Here is a 23,035-nt window from a genome sequence, read left to right as displayed (position 1 = left end):
CAATCAACCGTGATACAAGAGAAGTAAAAGAGCTACATATAGAAAACGCAGAAACATGATACGGAAAAGCTTGCTTGCTGCGGTTATATCACAACCACTAAAATGATAAAATTATTTATACAAATTCTATATTTTCCTTCATTACCCTAAATGTGTCATTACAAAAAAATTGGAATTAATCTTATTTCATAATTCTTAAATATTTATGAGGTAACGTAATACTGAAATCTATATAAATTCAATACTGTGAACACTTGAATATAATGATTCTTTAGATTAATAAATAAATATATTATACGTTTTTTACTGACACTGACATTGTTTTTTTTTACTTCTTTTTATTTATTATTACTTTTCCTTTTTTTACGATTCTATGAATTGTATGTATTTTTAATAAAATTCTTTTTTATTAACGTTTTCATTCAAAAAACAATTATACACGATGCAATACATGGAAATTTAGTGTCACTATATTTACCGTTATACTGTTTGATGCAAGATGCAAGTGATACCTGGAAACAGATAATCCAAAATACGGGAGTAACATGAAGTTACGTTCACATGCAGTAGAAGAGACTGCAGCATTTGTATATTTTTCTAATCAGGTTTGGCAATACGTAGATTGACAGAATGTGAATTTATAAAAACATAATGTCATTCGTAAATTTCTTTGTATAAAGAAGTCATTGTCTTAATTTTCTCGTTAGTAATAAAATCGAAACATGAGTGTGACGTCGACAGTTAATGATAATCTTGAGGAAATTTATGTTTGGATCGAGCAAATGACATTTTCAAAACCAAAGAAAAATCTTTCTCGAGATTTCTCTGACGGTGGTATAAGAAAATATATTTCTGACTTGACAATATTATTTTCTAAATATATTTAAACATTACGTAATAAATTTTAGTTTTTATGGCGGAATTGTTAAAAAAATATTATCCTAGACACGTTGACATACACAATTATATACCTGGAAATAGCATTGCGAAAAAGGTGGAAAATTGGTGTACTCTGAATCGTAAGGTTTTGTCCAAACTTAATATAAAGCTGAAGAAAGATGTGATTAACCAATTAGCTAATTCACAACCGGGCATTATCGAACAAGTTTTGAGTGCTTTACGAGAAAAAATATTAAGAGATTGTAACGCAGATAGAGCTGATTTATACTCTGAATTTGAGGATACTGAAAAAGGAGGTAAGTAAAGTATTATAAAATGCTTATGGTGTAGAACATCGTTTGACTTAAATCACGTTACTTTTCGAAAAGAGATTGTTAAGTCTGTACTTGATGACGAGGAAGTAGCGAATAAAACTGTACCACGACATGTATTTGTTCGACTGAAAAAAGAATTAGAGGAGAAGAATGATGTTATCAACACTCTTCAACAAAAAATAACTCATCTTGAATCCTTAATGAAGTTTAAAGATCAAAGAATTGCAGATCTTTCTGTACAAATACCAAAACCTATAGAACATTCTATAACATCAAGACCTGATAGAGACTGTTATTAATAGTACACTTTTGAAATCATATGCTAATCATTAAGTTAGTACTTCTTAAAGTAATACAGTAAAGATGTTTCAACAATTTTACTTCAAAAATATCTATTGTTCTCAATTTTTGCTAGTATGTTCGTTTAAGTATAATCTAAAATTTAAATCGTTTCTTTATATTTATATCCTTTTCACAAAACTTATCAACAGGATTTTTTCTATTATTTTGTTGAATCTTATATCACAAGTTTTCTCAATGCTGATACAAAAGTCATAATATTACAGTAACATTAAGATTAAACCTATGTTATATGTTTGTAATATTTACAAACATTATTTAGAAATTGGAAGTTTATATTGGAGCTCTCATGCTGGGTGGAGAAACCAATATTACACCATCACCACGGACGAATAACATTGATATATTCCTTTTTGTAGTACGATAAACTTCTTCGTATGTTTCTTCGTCAATTTCTACTGTCGTTACTGTTTCTTCGGCTTCTCCCAATACCATATTTAAATGTTGATCATAAGCCTGTAATCAATATTTTTATGCATTTATTAAATGTAAAACAGACCAAAACATAGATTTAAATTGCACAGTGGATATTTACATGTAACCTCCCCCTGAGTTCTCTTTCGTTTCTCATTTTAACATATATACGTTCATCAAGACTTAATCTTAAAAGATCCAAGGGTTCTTTAACATTTATCGCCGGAACCTTAAATTGAAAATACAAATTAGGTTATAATAGGTTAGATTTAAGTTTACAATAACAAAACCAATGTCCTTACTTGCTCAGACTCATCAGCCATGATGAAATGAAATGTTTCTGACTTATAGAATTATTTCCAATTTATCAATAATTCTTAATCGCGTCAGTGCAGGATTAAATAATAGTAAACAATATAGCTACCTGTCGCTAAACATTGCGCGGTATCGTTTGGATAAATTTGTAGACGGCTCCATTTTATCATCATTTACAGAACATCTCGGGGAAGTGGCGCCACGAGTAAGTTTTCCAGGAAAACACTTTGCCCAACAAATACATATCGCATTCTGACAACAATTTCTTAAATAACAATCTCTAACAATTTGCTTCGTTCTTAATTGGAAAATGTTTACGACAATTTACTTTAGAAATACATATACAATTTGCAGACACAAGATAATTATTATATACCGAAAAAGCCGTTTCAATTCTGCCGCGCGTTAGTTTACTGTTCAACCACGTCGAGGAACTAGCGCTCGCAAGCAACGATGGAAATTAGCGTAGCTTGAGGTATTGCTAGAGCGAGCGGCCGCGAGGGAGTGTACAACGCCATTTTCTCGATTCGCGGGTGAAGTCGGTACACGGGTGCGTGAATCATTCGCTGACGTTTTTCCACGTTTCTGTTTGACGACGTTGGAATCAGGGGCTGTCCGCGGGCCCTAACGCGTTCATCGGTGTTATGCGTGGACACGCGGGCAGCTGTGCGGTGGATATGGTGAGTTCAGAGAGATCGAAGCGCTCCCGGGAGACGTGACGTCTTGTCAGTTGGCCTTTTCCCATTCCCCCTTCTCGGTGAACTCCCGCAGGGATGGCTCGTGCAGAGTTGTCGTTCATGATAACGTAACAGAGACCGGACGACCGACAACCGACCGTTACGTATCGAACTTGTCTTCGCAACGCGTCGCGCACGATTCACGTGGAATTAAAACGGTTCCCTGAGACACCGGGAATCCTCGAACGTTTCGTTCGGGCCAATGGGCGGAGGTTTAGGGCGGCACATGGCTGTTGGGGCGCCGGTTCTGCAGGGGGTGGTTTTCCCAACGGCTAGCTCGCACTGATTGGAAATTTTCTCCGTTTTCCACGGTCGTCGTAGTACCCGTATACGTATCCCTTGATCGGAATCGTGTGCAATTGCGGCCGGTCACGGTTCGAGTAACAAGTTTCCAGTGACAGTGGCAAGAGAAGTACTCCGTTATATGTCTCGATCTCCTCGCCGAGGTAGAGAGAAGCTGCCGGAGTATTCGGTCTTTCGCGGAACACGCGTGTGTTAAACGAATCTTGTAGTTTGTGCACGTTGAACGATCGGACGAAGGGACGTCTTGTGTGATCGCCGACGAAATCCTCCGGGAAGAACCGCGATCTTTGTGCTGTGAAGCGAGGCTGACGAGTAACGTAAGTGTACGATTAATTTTTTTCAAATTTTTTAGCACTGTATGCGAACCGTTTGCTTCATTTGACCTTCCATGATTTATCAATGGACCGTTAGATCGTGTAGAACGTATATGCGTCAGCACTATCGATCGACCAGTGTTGACACTATCTTTTTTCTGATAATAGACGGTATATTTCGTTATGTGTTCTTTTTAATAGTCTAGCAAATGTAAATCGGGGATCCGTATACTACGGTTCGTTTACCGTGGCGACGTTACGGCTGTGTTACAACGTGTGGGTGTGAAACAGTGACTTCGGGAGGATTATCGCCGGGTCTTTGAAGTTGTTTCATTGATACGAACTTTACCTTGAATTTATCGCGCGTCTTTCGTGATCTCGTGCCGCACGCCGTTGGGCGATTAAAATCCGCCGTGACATTCATGCGCCAATTAACTCGGTCCGCGTTTCGACCTTGCTGACATTTTAAACGTTCCCTGCCGGCCCCGGTAGAGAAATCCGATAGTCGACTTTTACTTTGCCCGGTTAACTGCTAATCTCGGATCATCTTTTTCCGATAGGTCTTCCTCCTCGTGCGTGTCACTTCACACGCGCCGGAAATTTGTCTTTCGCGCAGCACGTATAGGTTAGCTGGCATTTATAATTTGTTAGCATTCATTTCAAATTTATGACGCGCAGTCACCGTTAATGACGGTTTTAATGAGCAACAGTGATCGATAGTGGGTATTTTGAATTGACCGTTTGAGAGACAGAACTGTAAGCTGGAAACTCGGAGTTTCAGCAAAATCTAATCGAATTAAACAAGTAACGATTACGGTTACTCAGTACTCTGTAATCGTTGCGGTGATGATTTATGATAGCTGAAGATAGGGACCATCACGATCGTGGGAATCGGTGGTCTTCGCGTTGATAATCATTGGAGTTAGTCACGGTTGCGACGATAAACGGTAGAAATTAATAATCGCTAATCAACTAAACGTCTAATTATACAAATGTATATAAACTGATTTAATAGTCGTATTACACGAATAAACACTTACATTTTACTTGGCATCCGTTTGTCATCTATGGGTCATTTCTGCGGTCATCGTCGACATCATTAATCATTTTGTGATGATCATTAAAATAACCGTGATTATCGCAGGCGGTAATTATTGTGACGATGGTCGTTGAAGTCATTGATCATTATAACTGTAGTCATTAAAATGGTTGATCATTGTAATGATAATCAGTAACATTATTGGTCATTATGGAAATTGTTAATATCGTTGGTCATTATGATGATAGTCATAGTATCCTTGGTCATTGTAATGACAATTTGTTGATATTAGGAACAATAATAATGAATCGTAAAGATAAAAAATCGAAGGTGTAGATTTATTAAGCAATATAATTGTAATAATTAGGGATAGAATTTGTTATGATATTGATACTGGACATTAGGATTATTTTATCAGTAGACTACATTTATATACGTTTAAAAATTACTACGGTCATATTAATTAAGACGAATCATTTCCACGATAAGAATCGTTACAGAGATGCTATTACATGTGATATTATATATGTGATTCATATAAATAATTTTTATGTTGTTCACAATGGCAATTTCTAATACAATGGTAATCATAATTATCATAATTTGTCGATTTATTGGTTATTGTTTTCGACCCAAATTTTTTATAAGTTTTGCAAACGATACAGTGATTAATTAATTTGTGTTTCCGCGGCTTGATAACAAGGTGCAAAACACAATAATTAAAGCGGTACGCCTGCGCGCTGATTATTCCACGCGTACGAACTACTTTTCTTTAAAGAAACTGGAATTCCGCGAAGTTAGTTTTTCTCACAATTGTAGTGTCCCGCTATTGTTCTCAATATTTTTTCTGTGTCACCATTGAGAACGTAAACAGAATGTACAGCGAGACGATTATTCATCGTCACTTGGATGAAAATAAGAAAAATTAAAATCTTTCAAATAACTCTGGTACATAATCATAAAATTTCCATCGTTCTTCTCCGCCTATTCGATCGTGACATAACTAAATTCTGATAAGTCTGTGGTATCTTGATTCCCTTATCAGATAATTTAGTCTGGCAGTAACAATTAAAGCTCTGCGCTTAGAATTGTAACCAGGTGCAACAAATTGTTGATGTAATCCAGAATATGATGTCATGTTCAGTCAAGAAAATTTTTATTTGCGGTGGCAAAAAAGAAGCTGCATTAAGAATATGGAATATTGAAATGTGATTTATAGGAAGCACAAAGAAACTTCAGTTGTTAATGAGATTATCCTAACAGCTCTGCCATTCACTTGGAAATTACATAACAACAAATTTTAGCTACAAAACTTCAACCCTAACATTTTATAAAATCCACACCAATGAAACTCTATTTTAAATATCACTTAAACGGAGTAGTTATTTCCAACGATATACCTACCATTTCATTCAGAACTCACATTTATTCTACGAATAAATACGTTCAAATTGTAGGTGACCTAAAAAGAAAATTTCAATTAAATTTACAAACCATTTTCCTTAAAACAATACATCATTTACTTCACGAACAAACACGTTGCATGAAAGTCTGGCAGGTGATCCAAAAAGAAAGTTTAGATGAAATTTTCATAAACCTAGAAATAATGTACCAGATTTTTACGATTGTCTCGATACGATCGATCTGTCGAAACATTTCCAAATGGAAAAAGAACGTACGATTTGCTCAGATCTTATAGCCACCGGTGCATTTGATCAACGGCATCGAGAAGGCCATGCGCTGAAAGAGAAAAATCGTATAGTATCGAGCGAACCGAGGCGTATACTCGAAACACGTGTTCGAGCACGCGACCTGTGCGGGAGAACGAATTTAAAATAACTGTGCGCGTTTTATGGGTGGAGTGCCCGTCGAGATATTTCTTTATTCATGAATGCAAACGACGAGACACCGCGCGCCGCGCATTAATCCTTTAAAATCGTCGCGGCCCGAACGCGCTTCAGCCGAAGCGTGTGTTTCGCGCGTATTCGTGAAATCGCGATGCCCCGTGATGCATTTATGCATACGCGATACTAGGGAGCGCTGCGCCGGGCTTCCCTCCCCGTAGCGCCGTTTGTTTTTATCGGCGAAACGATTAAGATTGAAGAGACCGATGATAACTCGTAGACCGTTGTTACGAGGGATATTCTCCACATTGTCTGGTCCGCATTTTCTGCGTCCCGTGGGCTGTAATTATATACATCTAAACGCGTACATTGTTGCTCAAAAGTTTTCAGATCGGTTCCTGTGTTCATCGTTTTTAACGATTTAATTGTTTTTGACGAGTATACTCACCACGAAAGAATGCGAAGGTTTTGTGTTATGACGAATATACTTGTCATGAAGGAATGGCAAGGTTCTGTGTTGTCACGAGTATATTCGTCATGCGTAAAAAGTAGTTGCAATATGCTGTTTAACAAATAGAAAAATATAAATAATTGTTATGGAAAAACTGTATACAGTGCGAATAAAATATGTAGTTCTAAAATCAAGATGTTGGTGTTCGATTTGCGAAGTGCCATTATGTATTGTGCCTTGCTTTACTCAATATCATTTCACAACAGCAGTTATTAATGTTAAAAAATAAAGCAGTCATTTCATTACAACTTAATTTTTTATTATAACAGAAACACATACTCTATCTTTGACGAATGTACTCGTCATCGCTTACTTTTTGCGACACATTTTAGGTACACACTTTTCAAAGACGTGGCAACAGCTAACTAGTTTACAGGGATAATGTTAGTTTGACAAAAAGATCTCGTTGCATTTTTTACCCTTATGTTTTGATTGTTCGATTGTTTGATAAATATTGTTTAAAAGTACAATTATTATGTCTCATTTTTTTCGTTAGAAAATCCATATTTTTCTCTGATCAAAGAATTGACCTCTCCTTTTTTAACATTTTAACAGATTTGAACGAAACACAAACCTTTTTTTTATTATTAATAAATGCTACGAACCATCTTGTTTTTCAGAATATTATTAAAACAATACATTGAAGTTATAGATATTCCGTGGACATTAGAGGGGCAATGATTCAATTTAAAATTCTACGTATTTGTAGTCGTTAAAACTATACATAGACGTTCTGAACACTTTCTAATTATAGACACGATGATTTTGAGTTTGATGTGTTCATAATCATTGGGTTAGTGGGAAGTAGTGATCAAATAGAGCAAACGGTCGGATTTTTTTGATCGTGCTGTACGCAACAACAAATTCCATCACGCTTCGAAGTATTTTTGCAGCACCGACAGCCCTCTTTCACTCGATTCAGTTCTCGATTCGCTTTCACACACTCGAAAGTCTATTATACCGATTTGGTGTGTGGCGTATTAAACCAGCGCACGTCATGAGTTCTCATATTAACCAGTGATTTATGGGACGTAACATGGTAAACGAATAATAAAGGTTACGCTGTCCTTCGGTGATTCACAATACGCTCACGTTCCTAAGTGTTTGGACGCTTATTAGATATTAACGTAAACTTGTAACACCTTCACGAAATTATTGAATGTGATTAATACTTTTTAGGCATCATCAGAGAAAAGTAGTAGTTAACATATTTTTAATAATACAAGAGAAGAAAAATGTTACAAACATATAACGTTAATGAAAATTCTTATTCACTTCCCACGCATTTGATGATTTAATACTTACGAATTGGAGCGTAGCGATAAGTCAAGAAATTAAGATCTTTTTAACAAAAGAAACTGTTACACATTAAGAAGTCTGTGTACACTTTATAATTTTCTACATTAATTTCACTTTCTTTTAATGAATATGAACCAAAGTGAGGACAAGTTGAATTGCAAGTGTAGAGTATTTCATCTAAAAAGAGAGATTAAAATAGATACTCCGATTCAGATAATGGAAAATTATGACACTTTTTAATAGATATTAATTCCAAAAGAGACGAACAACTGAATTTCGAACAATATTACCTTTTAATCTATATTCTCGTATTTACTTTACGAGCGAAAAATATATTTTTTTGATTAATGTCTTTCAATTCCTTTCATTTTGTTCACATTTTTATTTCTACAAGTTGTTTAAGTACTTCGCTAAGGAACTTTAGTAATGTTACTGAGTCACAGTTTCTCTTTTCTTCAAAGAGAAACGCAGCGAGAAGGGTTGTAATGGCACTTAAAATGATTGCTTTTTAGAGCGAAGGAAAGCTAGCGTAAGAAAATGTGAAGTTATATACCTTTCTGGTTACGTTTAGTAATAAATAAAAATTAAAACAGATAAACTACTTTCCTGAGAACTTCCTTGAAGCTAGACAAGAAAATCAAATTGACTATTATTTGATTGTACAGCTTGAATATCAGTTTTCACTCAGATGAAATTGAATTCTAGTAAAGTTGAACCAACCTGGCGAAGCATTCAAACAAGTAACGAAATTTTCGCGAGTAAAGAATATTTCATAAAGTTAAGTTCATTGCATAATTGAGATATAAACTAAAAATCTATACTCAAACTAAGTACAAAAATAATCAATTTTATACTTAGACTATTACGAAATACTGTTACTAGTTTTACAAAATTATTATCTGTTATACAAAGAGTATGAATAAACTTACTTAGTTGTTTTAACATTTTTTAAAACATTCAGAGTTTACCAATAAATTAATTGATTAACTGATGCTTACGAAAGATTTGGAATTGTAATTTTCGAAAAATTAAAAAATTCTCGTTTAAAGTATTCATAATGTTTTGGAATATTTAAAATTTTTTAGTTCAAATATTGACGTTTACGTATCTAAGAATTTGATTCGAATTGTGTAGTGTCGAGTAACACAATGAAGAGTTTCATCACGGCGATTGGTATTCGCGCAATGATATAACTCTTACTTTCTACCGTTCAAGGAGATGATCCATCGCGATGCAATTCTACACGCTCACAGTCTGTAGCTAGAAACGATTAACCTTTCGCTTCGGCTCCAGCTGAAGCATCTTCGGTTAAATACATTTTTGCCCCTGAGAATTTGTAAATGTGACCTATCAGCAAATATTTATCTTACTGATTGAATTCACAGATTTTAGACTGAAAACTCAAGAGACTTAAGCAACATTCGTCGTCAAAAAAATGTTGAATTGTGGCAAAAATTTTATTTATATGTGAGATACATAAAATGTCATGTATTTTAAACAGTTGATATGAAAAAAAGATTAGAATATTAGATTAAAATATTTTAAATAACTTTAGAAATTTTGTAAATATCGGGCGAATTTGATTTTATAATACAAGAAAACTAAAGTGTGAATGTATAGAATTATTTCTTTGTTAAAATGAAATTGTAAAAATTTGTAAGCAGTTAATAAAGTGAAATACATGAATTGGAGTGTTAAAGCACAGCTTTCTGAATAAAATAAATACACAGTGGAAATTCAACTATGAATACTCTACAATTCAATGTATATGCCTCTTTTAATGCCTTTGTAGAATATGGCTTTTCCTATTCAAACACTCATTGCATGAATAAATCAGAACCTAAAGATAATGTTATGTTATGTTTAGAGTCACTTGAGCAATTGAAGCGAACGAAGATGAATGAAAAATTGTAGCCTGTTTAATGCATTATTTTTAAATAAATAAAGAGTCTCTTATTAAAGAATACACGTCTTTGTTTTTTTAATGTCAGTAATAACAGAACAAGAAACTTGAAACCGGTGATTTTAACTAGTTCTAGTGTTAAAATCACGTACGAAATGCGAGAAATCTCGTTATTCGGCCGTCATGCGTTAACATTTCGGGGTCTCGGCTAGCCGGTTCTCGATTTCGTAGGGGAGCAGTGCGGCGGTGCGTCGTCCAGGAATTCACGCGACGCGAAACAAGAGTGGAACAGGTGCGCACTGCACGATGCGAATGTTGACCCTTCGCAGGCTGTTTACGACGTAACGGTGCACCGGCAAATGGTACAAGAATAGTTGTCGAAGGTACGGTTGAGCGATTGGCCACGGAATCCGGCGTGTTCGCGACTCGACCAACTCGGGCTCCCCCTACTTTCTAGTTTTCGCGAAAAACCGCCTCGTTTTCTCGCATTGTCCTATACTGGAATGCGGCAAGGCAAAAGGGGGAAAGAGGAGTCGCTTGTTAGCGGCTGCAGAAGTTGAAGCCGCTGCGATCGACGCGTATTGCGCAATCGAACGCGTTTGCATCGCGAACTGATCGTTCGTACTTGAGAAATTGCATGAAATATATCGCGAAATAATGATATAATCTTGTTGACACCTTACCCATTGGAAATCTGTTAACCTCGTGTCTTATAATAGCGTATCAGACTCGTGGCGAAGATTTCAAACAGAATTTGACAAGCATAAATATTACTAAATTCTTTCGAATTCAAATTGAATATTATTCTTCTGCTATCAATCATTATACCTTAGACCAAACATAGACATATAACATGTCTAGAATTTTCTTCTTTTTTTTCAATAAATTATTGACGATAAAAGGTTGTACCGATCATAGTTGAGAAATAAATCATAGGGCAAGGGGTGAACCGATTTGCATCGTAAGGAAATATGAAAAAGAAGGTTCTTATCGCCAATTTTTTTTAAAATTCTATTTAAGTAGAAAAATTACGATCAGTAAAAAGAACTACTACTAATCAGAATTATTACTTTCATTTACGATAACACCCTCTATTTTTATCTTCAGAAAATACATCGTCGCACTCAATTCTTTTGTGATAATGACTAACCCATTCATTGTAGTATTAAAGTGAAACTATATATTTTTAAAATCATTTCGAATATTCAATGGTTTTAAGGTATCAATAATTGCGAAACAAGAAAATCAAAATCAGTCATTTTTATGATATGGTAGTTTTAGTGTTAAGTAGCACGCAACAGTTTTCGTTGAAAACTGTCAATCTACGACGCTTCCACGGTGTTTCGAAGCTAGTATAGAAAATAAGAAAAGAATGTACGAAACGCTCGTAAAATCTACCTGAACTCTCGGAATGTCGTTAACAGAGGATATCGGCAGCGAGCTATACAGTTTAATTAGAATCATTGCAATCAGGAATTCTTGGAACAGTCGTTAACCCTATGAATATCAAGTCTCGACAAGAAGCATCTTATCTGCACGCATGGCTGTTTATTTTTGAGCATTTTTTCTTAATGCTGGGCAAAAAACGATGCTTTGGTGAATCATTTTTCTTTAATAGTTCCTTTCCTCTGGCAGTTGGTTAAGGAGTTAACTGATTAATCGCGTTTGACTCGGATTTTCAGTATCATTTCATTTTCTCCTCGATTCTACGGAAACTTCCTTCTGCATGTAAAAAGGTATTGAAAAATTTAGAGTGAATTAAGGATCTCCTTACTTTTTATGAACACATAAAATGCGTGGTTCTTTAATTAAAAAAAGACGTGGACGGATCTATACGGGCCCAGTCACAGGATTTACTCTCGCGAATTAAACATTTCGAACGTTAAGAATGGAATAAGTTTTATGGAATTATCATCTAATTCAATTGTGTATTGGCAATTGAAGACAAGAAGGAAAATTGTTCATTTCTATGAGTTTGAATGATATGACGAAACGCACAATAATTTTGCAGCTGATAAATTGGAAGAAATATATGCGTGTTTCTGAGAGCGGGATCGTAAATAATATTGAAATATGAGTTGCATGGGTCGCTGACTCCCGACGCGTACATTATTCTCGGATAATGTTGCTTTTGTATTACACGTCTGAAAAATGCTGATTTGAATTATTGTTCGCCCGGTCGCATTATTGTTAACGTTTCAACAGGAATCTGATGATGAAGTGGTTCGTTTAGACATAATTCAGTAACGAACGCTGTCTATTATTTACTAAAGTAGCTATAAATATTCTAGTTGAAAATCCAAACTATTTACACATTAATGTTGCATACATTCAATGAACTGTATACGCGTAAACTATTTATTAATGTGGCCAGAAAGAAAGAAACTTTTGTTTAATTTCTTTCTTTTGAAAGACCCTAGAAAAAGATGTTTTAAATAGCACGCAGAACAAAAATTGAAATATGAAAGAAACAAAATATTTTTGTAAAATAATTAAATTACTAAAATATTGAAGATAATGTTATGGTATCTTATAATTAGGATACATTGCATTTAATAAAATATGTAATTACAAAGAATGTCGCCGAAGCAAATGGCAGCAGTGCGTTAAGAGGTCCCTAATTGATAGAATTAAATTTATGTCCTACAATTTTCGCAATTTAGCTTGCGAAGATGTTCATTGATCATTTAAAACAGTGGTTCGCAAGCTTTTCCCACTTGCGCGCCATATCGCAACCTACTTCCCTAAATTATATCTCCTACATTAGCTACATGTTTGTAACGAATACAATTACCGTCATTTCGAATTTATGCATTATAACCGCAACTAAATGACCCAATAATGAAATGAAATTAATGAAATAATAATATCTACATTGGGAGCATGTGAGTTCAAGTGAATCATTTTGTTACCATAAAAGTTGCATTTCATTAATTAATACATTCCGTTTCTTATATAATTTATTAATACATGGGAACTTTAATATGTGTTAATGTTTATAAATTGTACCAAGAACATATACTGAGATTCTTCAGCTGTATCATATTATTTTTTTAAGAGTTAAGTAGAAATGAAGTCCTTCTCTATCAGTTCAGCATTTGTAAATGGCAACAGAAACCTAAGCACTTTAACAAAAAATTGTTTACTTATATTTTATTTTCATTTACTCTATCTTTCTTGCAAATGTATCTGTCTTTTTTTACTATATAGTAAATATTTTTTTTTGTTATTTCTACTAAAAAACTAAATTTACTCAAAATGCACTCACTTCAATATCTCTTTCTAAATCTATATGCTCACAAGTACATTTTTTTTATAATATAATGAATAACACGTACCCCAAGTTGACAGCCACTGATTTAACGTAACGATAACAAAAGAGAGACTTTCCTACTCGGGGGATCGCCAGTTTCGACGTCAGAGGAAAAATGGAAGTTATCGATTTATAGTGTTTACCGCTATTGCTTCGTTCGATGTAATTGTTAATTAGCGAGTTACCCGAGCGTTCAGTCTTACATAGCATCGTTCGGCTCCGCTCCGTTCCTGTTGTTTCTGCGACGTAGTTTCTTCTTTCTTGTTCAGTACGCGCGCTTGAATTTCTTCGTAACGATCCGGTGTCACACCAGCCCGACAACTTTTTCCCTTCTCGCGCCACGATTTTCAAGTGTGCGTCGCTCGACCGGACGATCTCCCTTCTACTCTTAAATTTAAAATTAGTTTCTGCAGATACTTTCCGATACTTTGTTGCCATGTTGTAAATTTCAACTTTCGGTAGTCCAATTGATTTAGGTCTTTATACTTCAGATTTTTAATTCATGTTCAAGTACTTCACGTGATGATATTGAAAAAAGAAACAAATACGTTGAATTTTGTTTTTGGATGAAGCTTCAGTTAGAAAATGGTTATGTTTATTATGACATTTTGTGGTATAATGTTATCTTTATTTGTTTATATTGTTATCATGTAATTAAAGCAGTAGAAACTGCAAAAAATTTCGGTTACTGGCATGTGGTAAAAATACGACTACTAAATGTGTAATTAATTAATTGTAGGACTTCCAATTGTTGTACTATTAGAATAGAGAAATTTGTATTACGCTCAGAAAAGAATATAAATTACAATGATTATTATTTCGATTAAATGAAGTCATTTTAATTAAAATAATGGGTACACGATTTTAAGTGTTATTCGTAAAAACCACAATTTAGTTGGATAGTCAAATAGTGTTCAATAATAGAGACAACTTAATTCACGCTGCCGAATGAAGAATGCGGATCTAATGCGAGGAAAATCGTTTCAAAGAAGCAATTAGGTGTAATTTATGTTGGGAATTATTTACGTAAGTGCACTGGTTTATAGTTCAGTTTATGGAAACAGGACTTAAATGGAATCGAGATTGTTTTACTTAATTCTATTTGCAAAGACTGCTTGATTTTTGCGATGAATGAATTTCCACATTAAACTGCAACGTTATTAAATTACTGATGCAACTCTACATGTTTGTGAATCAATTTATAAATAGAGAATAATTTACATTTAAACTTTTGTTCTATTGCGAGTGAGGGACACTATTTCATTATGCTAAAGAGAAAGGAAACTTTGAAAACTAGAAAGATCTGATTGTAAGTCCAAAGATTGTTTTAAATAACAGAGATTTAAATTGAAAATTTTTTTTTAAAATTCCAAATGAAAGATACTGTCATTGAATTTATTTAAAAATTAGAATTAAAAATAAAAAAACCTGTTATGGAATTTATTTAATAAATCAATATTACTGGAAATATTTGTGAAAGAAAAGTTATGTATACTCTCAATTTAGTTATTTATAAAAAGTTTATGTTACATTGTCAGTCGTGACTAGTTCAAATCTGGAGACCAGTTTCTTCTATTTCAAATTATCTGTATATACAAAATATACCATATATAACGTATTTAATGTGTGTATACTTTCCGAGCAAACATAGATTCCTCTTAAAGACGAAAATCTTTTCTAGTTCAATGGATAGCCGTCAACATTTAACGCGCACGAGCGTCCTTGAAGTCAGTCTCCAACAAAGACAAAGGTGACAAGAAGAGAAAAGAATTGCACATAATAGAATCTAGAATGACCATTTAACTGGTTTCGCCAATCATTGAAAAAACTGGTCGTACCATTGCCATTTTTACCCAGTAACCTTGCTTCGTAAGTTTATGTCGAAAGAATTTTCCTTGAAAGCTTTTTTTTCGTTACGCTACAATCATTGTACAAAAAAGGCAACAAGCATGGTACTGTTGCTTCTTCGTGAAAATGCAAGACTTATTTTTAAAAAGACGCATTTTTTAAACCAAAACAAAACAATAAAAACGTTGCTTCTAATTTTTTATTCATTATTTAATTTCTGTGCTTATTTTAATGTCAGCTGTTTCAATGTATTTATTTGGTATATAATAAAAATAATATGGTGCGATTGTTTATTCATTGCATTTACAGAAGAAGTTCGATAATAAACGATTCAATTTTGTTTAATCTTTGTAACCTCTTTTTCACTTTCTGTTTGTATTTGCCCCACACTTTTGAATCACTTTACTCTTTAAACGCATATTTTTCAAGTTAAATTTAATGCGTCGATAACGTTATCAGCTAGCAACACCTCCACTATGAACTGCTCTTCTGTCTTATTCCATGAATTACTTTCATAAATCATGACGATAATTCGTGCAAGATAGTTTCAGCATTTGCGTCGCGATATATACTCGCAATGCAATTCATTCAATATACATCGGTTTAAGTTCTATTAATACTTCAATTATGAGTTCAAATTACCTTAAAATCCATCAACATTTTTATTGTATTCTTTAATAACAATTAATTTTTTTAATTTGTTGGCAGAAGAAAAGTCTTAATCAATTGTCAGAACTACAAACAACTTTCCAAGAATACAAAACTCTTTTCTAATCTCTTTTCATAAACATGTTTTTAATATATTGTAGATACACAGGAAACAAATGGATCCGTCTTTGCCACAGTGTTGCTGCCCTGTATTATATTAGTAGAAGGCAGTATTACGTACGGGTTACACAATATTCTGCGCGGAATAATACCTGACCGCGTTTTCAGTCGCCTGGTATCCAAGAAATCGGGTCATAACGTTAGACACGTTTTAAAGATTCACTGTGAACTCTGTAACAACTTCTTGACTTTATTCTAAGTCTATGTCCAATCTATGATGTAATTCGTAATCGTGACAGGTATGTTTAGCGCGAACAATAAAAATTTGTTTGCTAAATGATTCTCCATAGATAACGAATTTTATGATGTAGCTCGGCTTAATTAGGTACTCGTTGGCTAAAATGTATACAAATCGAAAATAATGTTTTCGACGAAGAGTATAACAAAGAATTTTTTTCGTTTTAATTCAAAATACCTGGAGACTAATCGTACTAATGGAAATAATGTGCACGAAGTGTTCGGTAACAGGTGGGAATAAATTTATAGAATATTCAGCATATTAGTATAAGACTAAAATTAAAAGATTGTAATTTCTTCATCATTTTCTAATCATTACTAATGAAAAATGTGATAATAGTTTTCTGTCCTGTGTATGCTACGCCAATGTCTACGCTCGTACTGACCTGCCTCTCACGCGTACTACTAGTGGCGCGTCGATCGTTATGTAATTCAAAGAGATTTTTAATCGCTAATAATTTGAAAATGATGTTAACATCGTAATGTTTTTTACTGTTCGTTTTATGTTATTGCATAGAATCACCTTTTACATTTTTTTTCATCTATTAATGAACACTCTGCATGAAGCATGGAAATAATAGCCATATAAACAAAAATCTAAACTCCAAGTACAACTAAGTGTTTTACTTTTCATATTTTCTTTACCCCATTTAACGTTATTAATTTTGCATTAAAAATGTAATTTAGCACGTGCAAGATTATAATTTACTAAATTCTTAATCAAGTATACAATAAAAGGAAACTAAAAAAGAACTAAGTTAAAAATAATTGAATTCATAACAGAAATATAGTAACATCAATTGAAATCACTATTTTAAATTAAAGTTGTATCCTAAAAAGTATCTCTAAATAACAAACAAAAAAACAATTTCAATACGTTGATTTATTTTACAATCACGTTTATACAAATGATCATTTTCTCGAACAAACGATTGCCCATGACGCATTTATTCATCGTTTGTACTGAAATAAAATTTCATTCGCTGAATGTATCCACTCATTTCAATGTATCTCTTCTCCCTATACAATCAATTTCAATTGACAACCGCATTCGCTCCATGAGTAATGCCAGCAGTTGCTTTAAATACCGCTGCGTAAGAATCGATTTCATTAGAGGATCGCGTGGCTAGATTGAACGTTCGTAGCGGTTCGAGCCGATAGGTGGTAGCGAACCGAACCGTTTACTCGGCGTCGTTTCTTGAAAGTGAAGAGTGGCAGTAGATTGCCCGTCACTTTGCCCCATTGGCGAGCCTTGTCCGAGTGGCATTGGAACCAATTTTGATATCAAGGCGAGCATATCACGCCACGGAGGAAAATTGCTCCTCGATTTCCTTCTGTTGGACAATATCGTGCGATTGCTTGTCATTAGTCGAGGATCTTATTATACAGAGCGTTTTGTAATTGATAATGCAAACTAATGGAGAAGAAATGATTTTACATGAGAAAATAAATTGCAAATGCGGAATGAAAATTTTCGTATTTCAAGCTTCCTCTTCGAGGAAGACTAGAAATTGAAAATTATTGGAGAATTATGTACACTCGGCTGACCCAATTGAATTTTTAAAAAATAAGTAAACGAACGGATGTAAATTGTTTGCAGGCAAACATTTTTAAGCTTATCTTCAATGCAATCATTATCATTCCAAGTTCATGCGCTGTAACCGAGAATCCCGAAATTACAGAGAAACATTTAATTTACAATTTTAATGATTATTCTTCTATTACTCTCGTATTAAGTCTAGAAATTAATTTCCACGTTTAACATATAATATTTCATGTTTCCGAGCAGAAATATCTTCTTAACCTGTAATTAGAAATTATAATCAGCTTTGAAATTATACGTTTTTCTAAACAGCTAGAATTTAGATCGGAAATATCCGACCGTAAGCCATCCTTGACTCGAGTCTTAACCGAACGAGATCTATACAGAGACCAGCTTATCCACGCGCATGTTGCATGCTCGGTGTCGGCGGCTAATCTATGACCGTCTAATCAACAACCAGCAGTCATGACCGAACGTTGCCGATAAAATTATATTGCCCCTCGGAGGGAGGAAGGAGGCGAGCAATTTGCGCCGAAACGGTACTCCTGTTTTCAATTCTTATTGGTACTACGGCCTGACGAAACCGCGAGTACTTGGCGTTCATTATACGCAAGAAGGATTAATCTAGATGGTATCGTGCCGCTGATGATTCAAGTTTCAGCTGTAAAGTGGCGTAAATGATTGGCAAGAGCTCGTTGAGACCAACGGTTTAGTAAATCGTCTAAAAAGTCCGCGTGAAACTGCAGCAACGTCCCGGCTTATTTCGCAGCAGAGTATGCTGCGATCAACTGGGGATTATGTAACGAATATTGTTACAGAACGTGATTACGTTATTATTTTGTGGGTAAACGCGGCAATTTTGATTGTTCGATGAAACTGGAAAAGAAATGTGCCACTTGTTTCGCGAAATTTATTTTACGAATAGGTATTATTTAGAATTATTGGTACAACGTAACTATTTGTATAATTATCAAATCATGAATACACGTAGTTTGTATCTACATTGTATGTCAATTAATAGGAGGATCTAACATTTAATAATCACGCATTGAAAATGAAATAATTTATTGAATAAGTTATTTTGTCAAATTCTTTCTTAATTTTGTTAATTTCGACAAGCCTCTAGGTGATTTCAACTTTTATTCTTTACCAGATGCACACGCATATTGCGCTTGGGTTGCTATCTAAGTATTCATGTTATTTACTATAATTTGATAGACGCATTAGATATTGCAATTTTATGAATTGCATGTTGTAGCATATAAACAATTTTGTTAAAAGAAAGTAAAAATTCCTTGCAATTACGTTGCAAAATCATTAGTTACACGATCAGTTACCGAGTTTAATACGGTATTGCCACTGACCTAGATTAAATGTTCGCTATGCTCCTAGCATGTTACTGCAGTTGCAGCACTGGCATCGGATCCTGCAATCTGTGCTTCTATGATCAGCGGTTCGGCGATGCAGCTGCAATCATTCGGCTCAATAACAGGAGCGTCTGTCGAATGTTGCGTAGCACTTTCGCGTTGACCTGGCTGGAAGCCAGTTCCTTTCCTCACCTTTTCTGTCCCTGTTCCCTTGACGATTCGATCGTGTGAGTTAGCGTCTGTTGTAGCAGTCGGACGAATTTCTGAGAAGTTTAGGTATCATACTATACTTTAATAACGCTAACTGCACCAGGAACCGATCAAATGATCAGTTTTAAAATTTTACTTCAAATTTTGCGTTTTCTTTTGTTTATTTCACTTTATATCAATCTCTACATTGTTCCATTAATCAGTGTTTTAATTTTTGTCTTTCCTCATATTTCTGTTTCCACTAAGAAAAATTTATCATATGCTCACATTGCTTACTCTTATTTTCTAGCCAGTTATTTGACTAGTTACAGTAGTAATAGGTATATACAAAGTGTCGGTATATTTTATGTTAAAACATTCTGACCTTTTTTACAGATAAAAAATGTATCGATTTTAAATGTATAGATTATTTTAATTATAATTGACGTACTTTTATTATTAAAACATAATTTGCTTAAAATAATAACTGTGATCATTAGTGATCTGCAGGTGTTATGTGTTTATAACAAAGTGTACATGAGGATAAAAATTTCCTAAGTATTAAATTTTGTGAAATATGACGTATATTCTATTTTACTACTATCTTTAAAATTTGTTAAATTAGTTTCTACCAATTTATATGAAGAATAATAGCAATCACATTTTATGGCACACAAAAATAATCCAAAATGGACTTCATTTCACGTACGTTTCATTTTCTAGCGAAATTCAATCATATTTCAATTGAAATTGCAGCGTCCGACGTCTTTCCTCGCCTGCGATTCATTTTTCTTCCTCATTATTCCCGCGGCCTTCTTTCATCATCCCCGTTCAATCCATTTTCTTCGTTTTTCCTCTCTCCGTGCCCTCGAGTTCGTCGCGCCAAATAAAATACCGACCCTCTTTCTTTCTTCTCCCCTCGTTTACTTTTATTTTCTGCGCTCGGTGTATCATCTCCGCGAGACAACATTCGTGGCTCACGGTTTTTTCATTAATTTAGCTAATGCGCTGAGTCATTGCGGCACAGAGGGGATGAAATATACTGTAAGTGGATTCGAATATGACTGGATGGTTTCGTACGCTTCTCGAGAAAAAGAAAACCGATATTTTTAGGCAACCTTGAAGCTAGATGAGATTGGTTCGAACTCTTTATAAGTAATTCGAAAAATGTTTGCTGCAGATTAAAAAATAAAATGTTATTCCTGAAAACTAGAACCATTTTAGGTAGCAAACTTGTAAACTAAACTATAATATAATAGTAGATAGTTAAAACTTATTCACTAATGTTCATTGAAATTGAAGCTCGATGAATACAATGCAGAATAAAAAGCAATAATTCTAACCATTGTACAAAAGAAGAGAAAATAAAAATGATGCTCACAATAACATTAAGCATTTAAACTTGGAATTCAAATGAAAGAATGCTTGAAATGTCGAAAAAGATAAAAATAAAAAAGGTTTTAAATTATTATTAAAAATTCTTATTCAATAATATTTGCCAAATTTTTGAAATTACACAATTCGAATCAATTTCTACGTTAAAATGACAAAGAAAATGTGCAAACTGTTCGCACCAATTTTTAAAATTCACAAATCGTTAGTAAATCTCGTGGAAATCAGAAAATTTCCACTGATAATGAACATCAAAGCCGGACGAGAAATTGGCCTGGTCGTGAGTCGTGCAACGTGTAATTCATACTATTTTTACGTTTAATAACGGGCGGCCCGCGTTTCAGCGCGTTCGCGCGACGATGCATTATAGGTTTCCAATATCGGTCAGCTTATCGGCCTATGACACGACGGCTGAGGAGGAAAATCGTTTTCTGGTGTCGTCCTATAAATCTCATGTTACCATTACGCCGGATCCACACTACTGTTCGGGAGCAGTTCGTAAACTTCCCTAGATACCTTTACAAGGGAGTGTGTATACGATCGAGATTAAACCTTTAGGGACAACGTCGGTTACTAACTCTGATACAGTTTCCAGGATCTTCACCTTTGTTATTTAAGAAAACAACATATTTAATTTTAAGATTCATATATTTTGTAAATTAAAAGTAAGTATATTGGTGTGGGGTCAGAAATGACTGCGGCACAGACTTTCAAAAGCTATACTCCGAGGGTATTTCATGACGAGCCTAGTTCATCATTGTAGCGCAAAGAGTAACTTATCATTTTTCTCTATTATTCTTTCTAGAATTAAAGGTAGCTATAAGAAATATTAAGAACTTAATATTATCAACAAGCTATAGCATCAGCTGTAAGCGAAGAAGGAGAATTTATGTTTTTATCATTTAATAATCATTTTTTTCTATTATACTTTTTAGAATTAAAGATGACTATAAAAAGTATAAAAAATCAAAACTATCAAGTTATCATATCAGCTATAGAGAAAAGAAAATTTGAAGGAATCGAAAGAAATATGAAACGAAATTTTTCTGTAGAATTAACAGAAGACTGGCCGCAAATATTAAATGAACAAACCTCTAACTACTTGTAATCTGCTCACGAGTTGTTTCCTAGCTCTAATCTACACGCGATGCTGCTTCTATTCGCGAACACTTGCGCTCAATGCGGCCCCAGCATTACACAGCTCTCAGCGAGAAAGACTGTCCAACGCTCCGCGAATTTTTTATCGCGTTTATCGCGGCGCTTCATCGGTCGCGACAATAAACACTTCTAGCTGCTCGGCGGTTGTTGAAATTTTGCAACGAGCGCGGCTCGTATGATTGCACTTTAATCCGTGTGTCTGACCAATGTTGAATACTCTCGATCGTAATTAACACTATAATTATCGAGCAATTAATACGATTAATATGTAATCCCTATAAAAATTATAACAATAGATAATTTTCAGTTTCTTCGGACATTCACTACAGTGTTCAAGTAAAACTATTTATTTTGAAGATCATTTCGAATATTCAATGCTTTTAACACTAAAACTATCAAACGGATCAAAATGACCCATTCCTGATTTCTTTATTTTGCAATTATTAAAAAGATAACAGATGTTTCTCTAAAGAATTATTAAAAAACAATTTAGCAGTGCGCATACTGAATTACAAATGAAGTAAAATTTCAATAGATGTACTTTTGAAGTTTCTATAGATGAATTTCAAAAAGTCAATATCACTGGTTGGTAGTTTTAGTGTTAAGATATTAATAATTGCGAAACAAAACAATCGAAAGTAGTCATATTTACTAGTACGGTAGATCTAACATTAAGGTTTATGGAAAAAGCTGATCTCGCACATACAAACCGGGCAATCGTTGTATTTTGTATGCCAACTACGCTTTTGCAAATCGTGTCTCGGACGTACTGGCCCGGTGTAAAGCGCTTGGACATTAACACTTTGACGGCTAAAAATTTTTTTTCAATGTGAAATCTATCTGCCCCCGCACTTCCTGATAAATTGTTCGTGCTTCTGTTTTTATGAAGCGATCGGGAATGTTGCTT

The 23,035-nt window shown here is 34.2% G+C and overlaps 3 protein-coding genes across 5 annotated transcripts in view; 2 read left to right on the top strand and 1 right to left on the bottom strand.

The window, feature by feature from the left end:
• Window positions 1-111: 111 nt before the first annotated feature.
• Window positions 112-2,509, bottom strand: LSm3 (U6 snRNA-associated Sm-like protein LSm3). Its single transcript, XM_031994720.2, has 3 exons — window positions 2,291-2,509; window positions 2,110-2,217; window positions 112-2,030 (listed from the first exon to the last, which is right to left on the bottom strand). Exons 1-3 carry the CDS (start codon window positions 2,309-2,311, stop codon window positions 1,848-1,850), a joined length of 312 nt encoding a protein of 103 aa, XP_031850580.1. The 5' UTR covers window positions 2,312-2,509; the 3' UTR covers window positions 112-1,847.
• On the top strand, window positions 663-1,513 carry LOC116435240 (sperm flagellar protein 1). The gene is made up of 3 exons (XM_031994635.2): window positions 663-834; window positions 909-1,196; window positions 1,269-1,513. The coding sequence occupies exons 1-3, from the start codon at window positions 723-725 to the stop codon at window positions 1,511-1,513; spliced, it is 645 nt and encodes a 214-aa protein (XP_031850495.1). The 5' UTR covers window positions 663-722.
• Window positions 2,510-2,740: 231 nt separating the features above from the next.
• Window positions 2,741-23,035, top strand: part of SCAR (wiskott-Aldrich syndrome protein family member 3 SCAR) — a 62,104-nt gene continuing 41,809 nt past the window's right edge. For 2 of the 3 annotated variants that reach the window (XM_031994712.2, XM_031994710.2), the window contains exon 1: window positions 2,741-3,660. The gene's annotated coding sequence lies outside the window, so the exon portion shown is untranslated. The remainder of the gene's footprint in view (window positions 3,661-23,035) is intronic. The other variant, XM_031994711.2, reaches the window with a different exon arrangement.

The sequence above is a fragment of the Nomia melanderi genome, chromosome 11 (assembly GCF_051020985.1).
Source record: "Nomia melanderi isolate GNS246 chromosome 11, iyNomMela1, whole genome shotgun sequence".
Lineage (NCBI taxonomy): Eukaryota > Metazoa > Arthropoda > Insecta > Hymenoptera > Halictidae > Nomia > Nomia melanderi.
Note: the sequence above shows the minus strand (reverse complement) of the source record. Positions and strands in the feature narration are given on the sequence as shown.

Excerpts from the sequence above, each read along its gene's own strand:
- LOC116435240 (XM_031994635.2), top strand. The coding sequence starts at position 723 with ATGAGTGTGACGTCGACAGTTAATGATAATCTTGAGGAAATTTATGTT. Across the intron at positions 835-908 it reads TCGAGATTTCTCTGACGGTG|TTTTTATGGCGGAATTGTTA; the intron begins GTATAAGAAAAT and ends AATAAATTTTAG. Across the intron at positions 1,197-1,268 it reads TGAGGATACTGAAAAAGGAG|AGATTGTTAAGTCTGTACTT; the intron begins GTAAGTAAAGTA and ends CTTTTCGAAAAG.
- LSm3 (XM_031994720.2), bottom strand. The coding sequence starts at position 2,311 with ATGGCTGATGAGTCTGAGCAA. Across the intron at positions 2,218-2,290 it reads TGGCTGATGAGTCTGAGCAA|GTTCCGGCGATAAATGTTAA; the intron begins GTAAGGACATTG and ends TTTCAATTTAAG. Across the intron at positions 2,031-2,109 it reads AACTCAGGGGGAGGTTACAT|GCTTATGATCAACATTTAAA; the intron begins GTAAATATCCAC and ends TATTGATTACAG.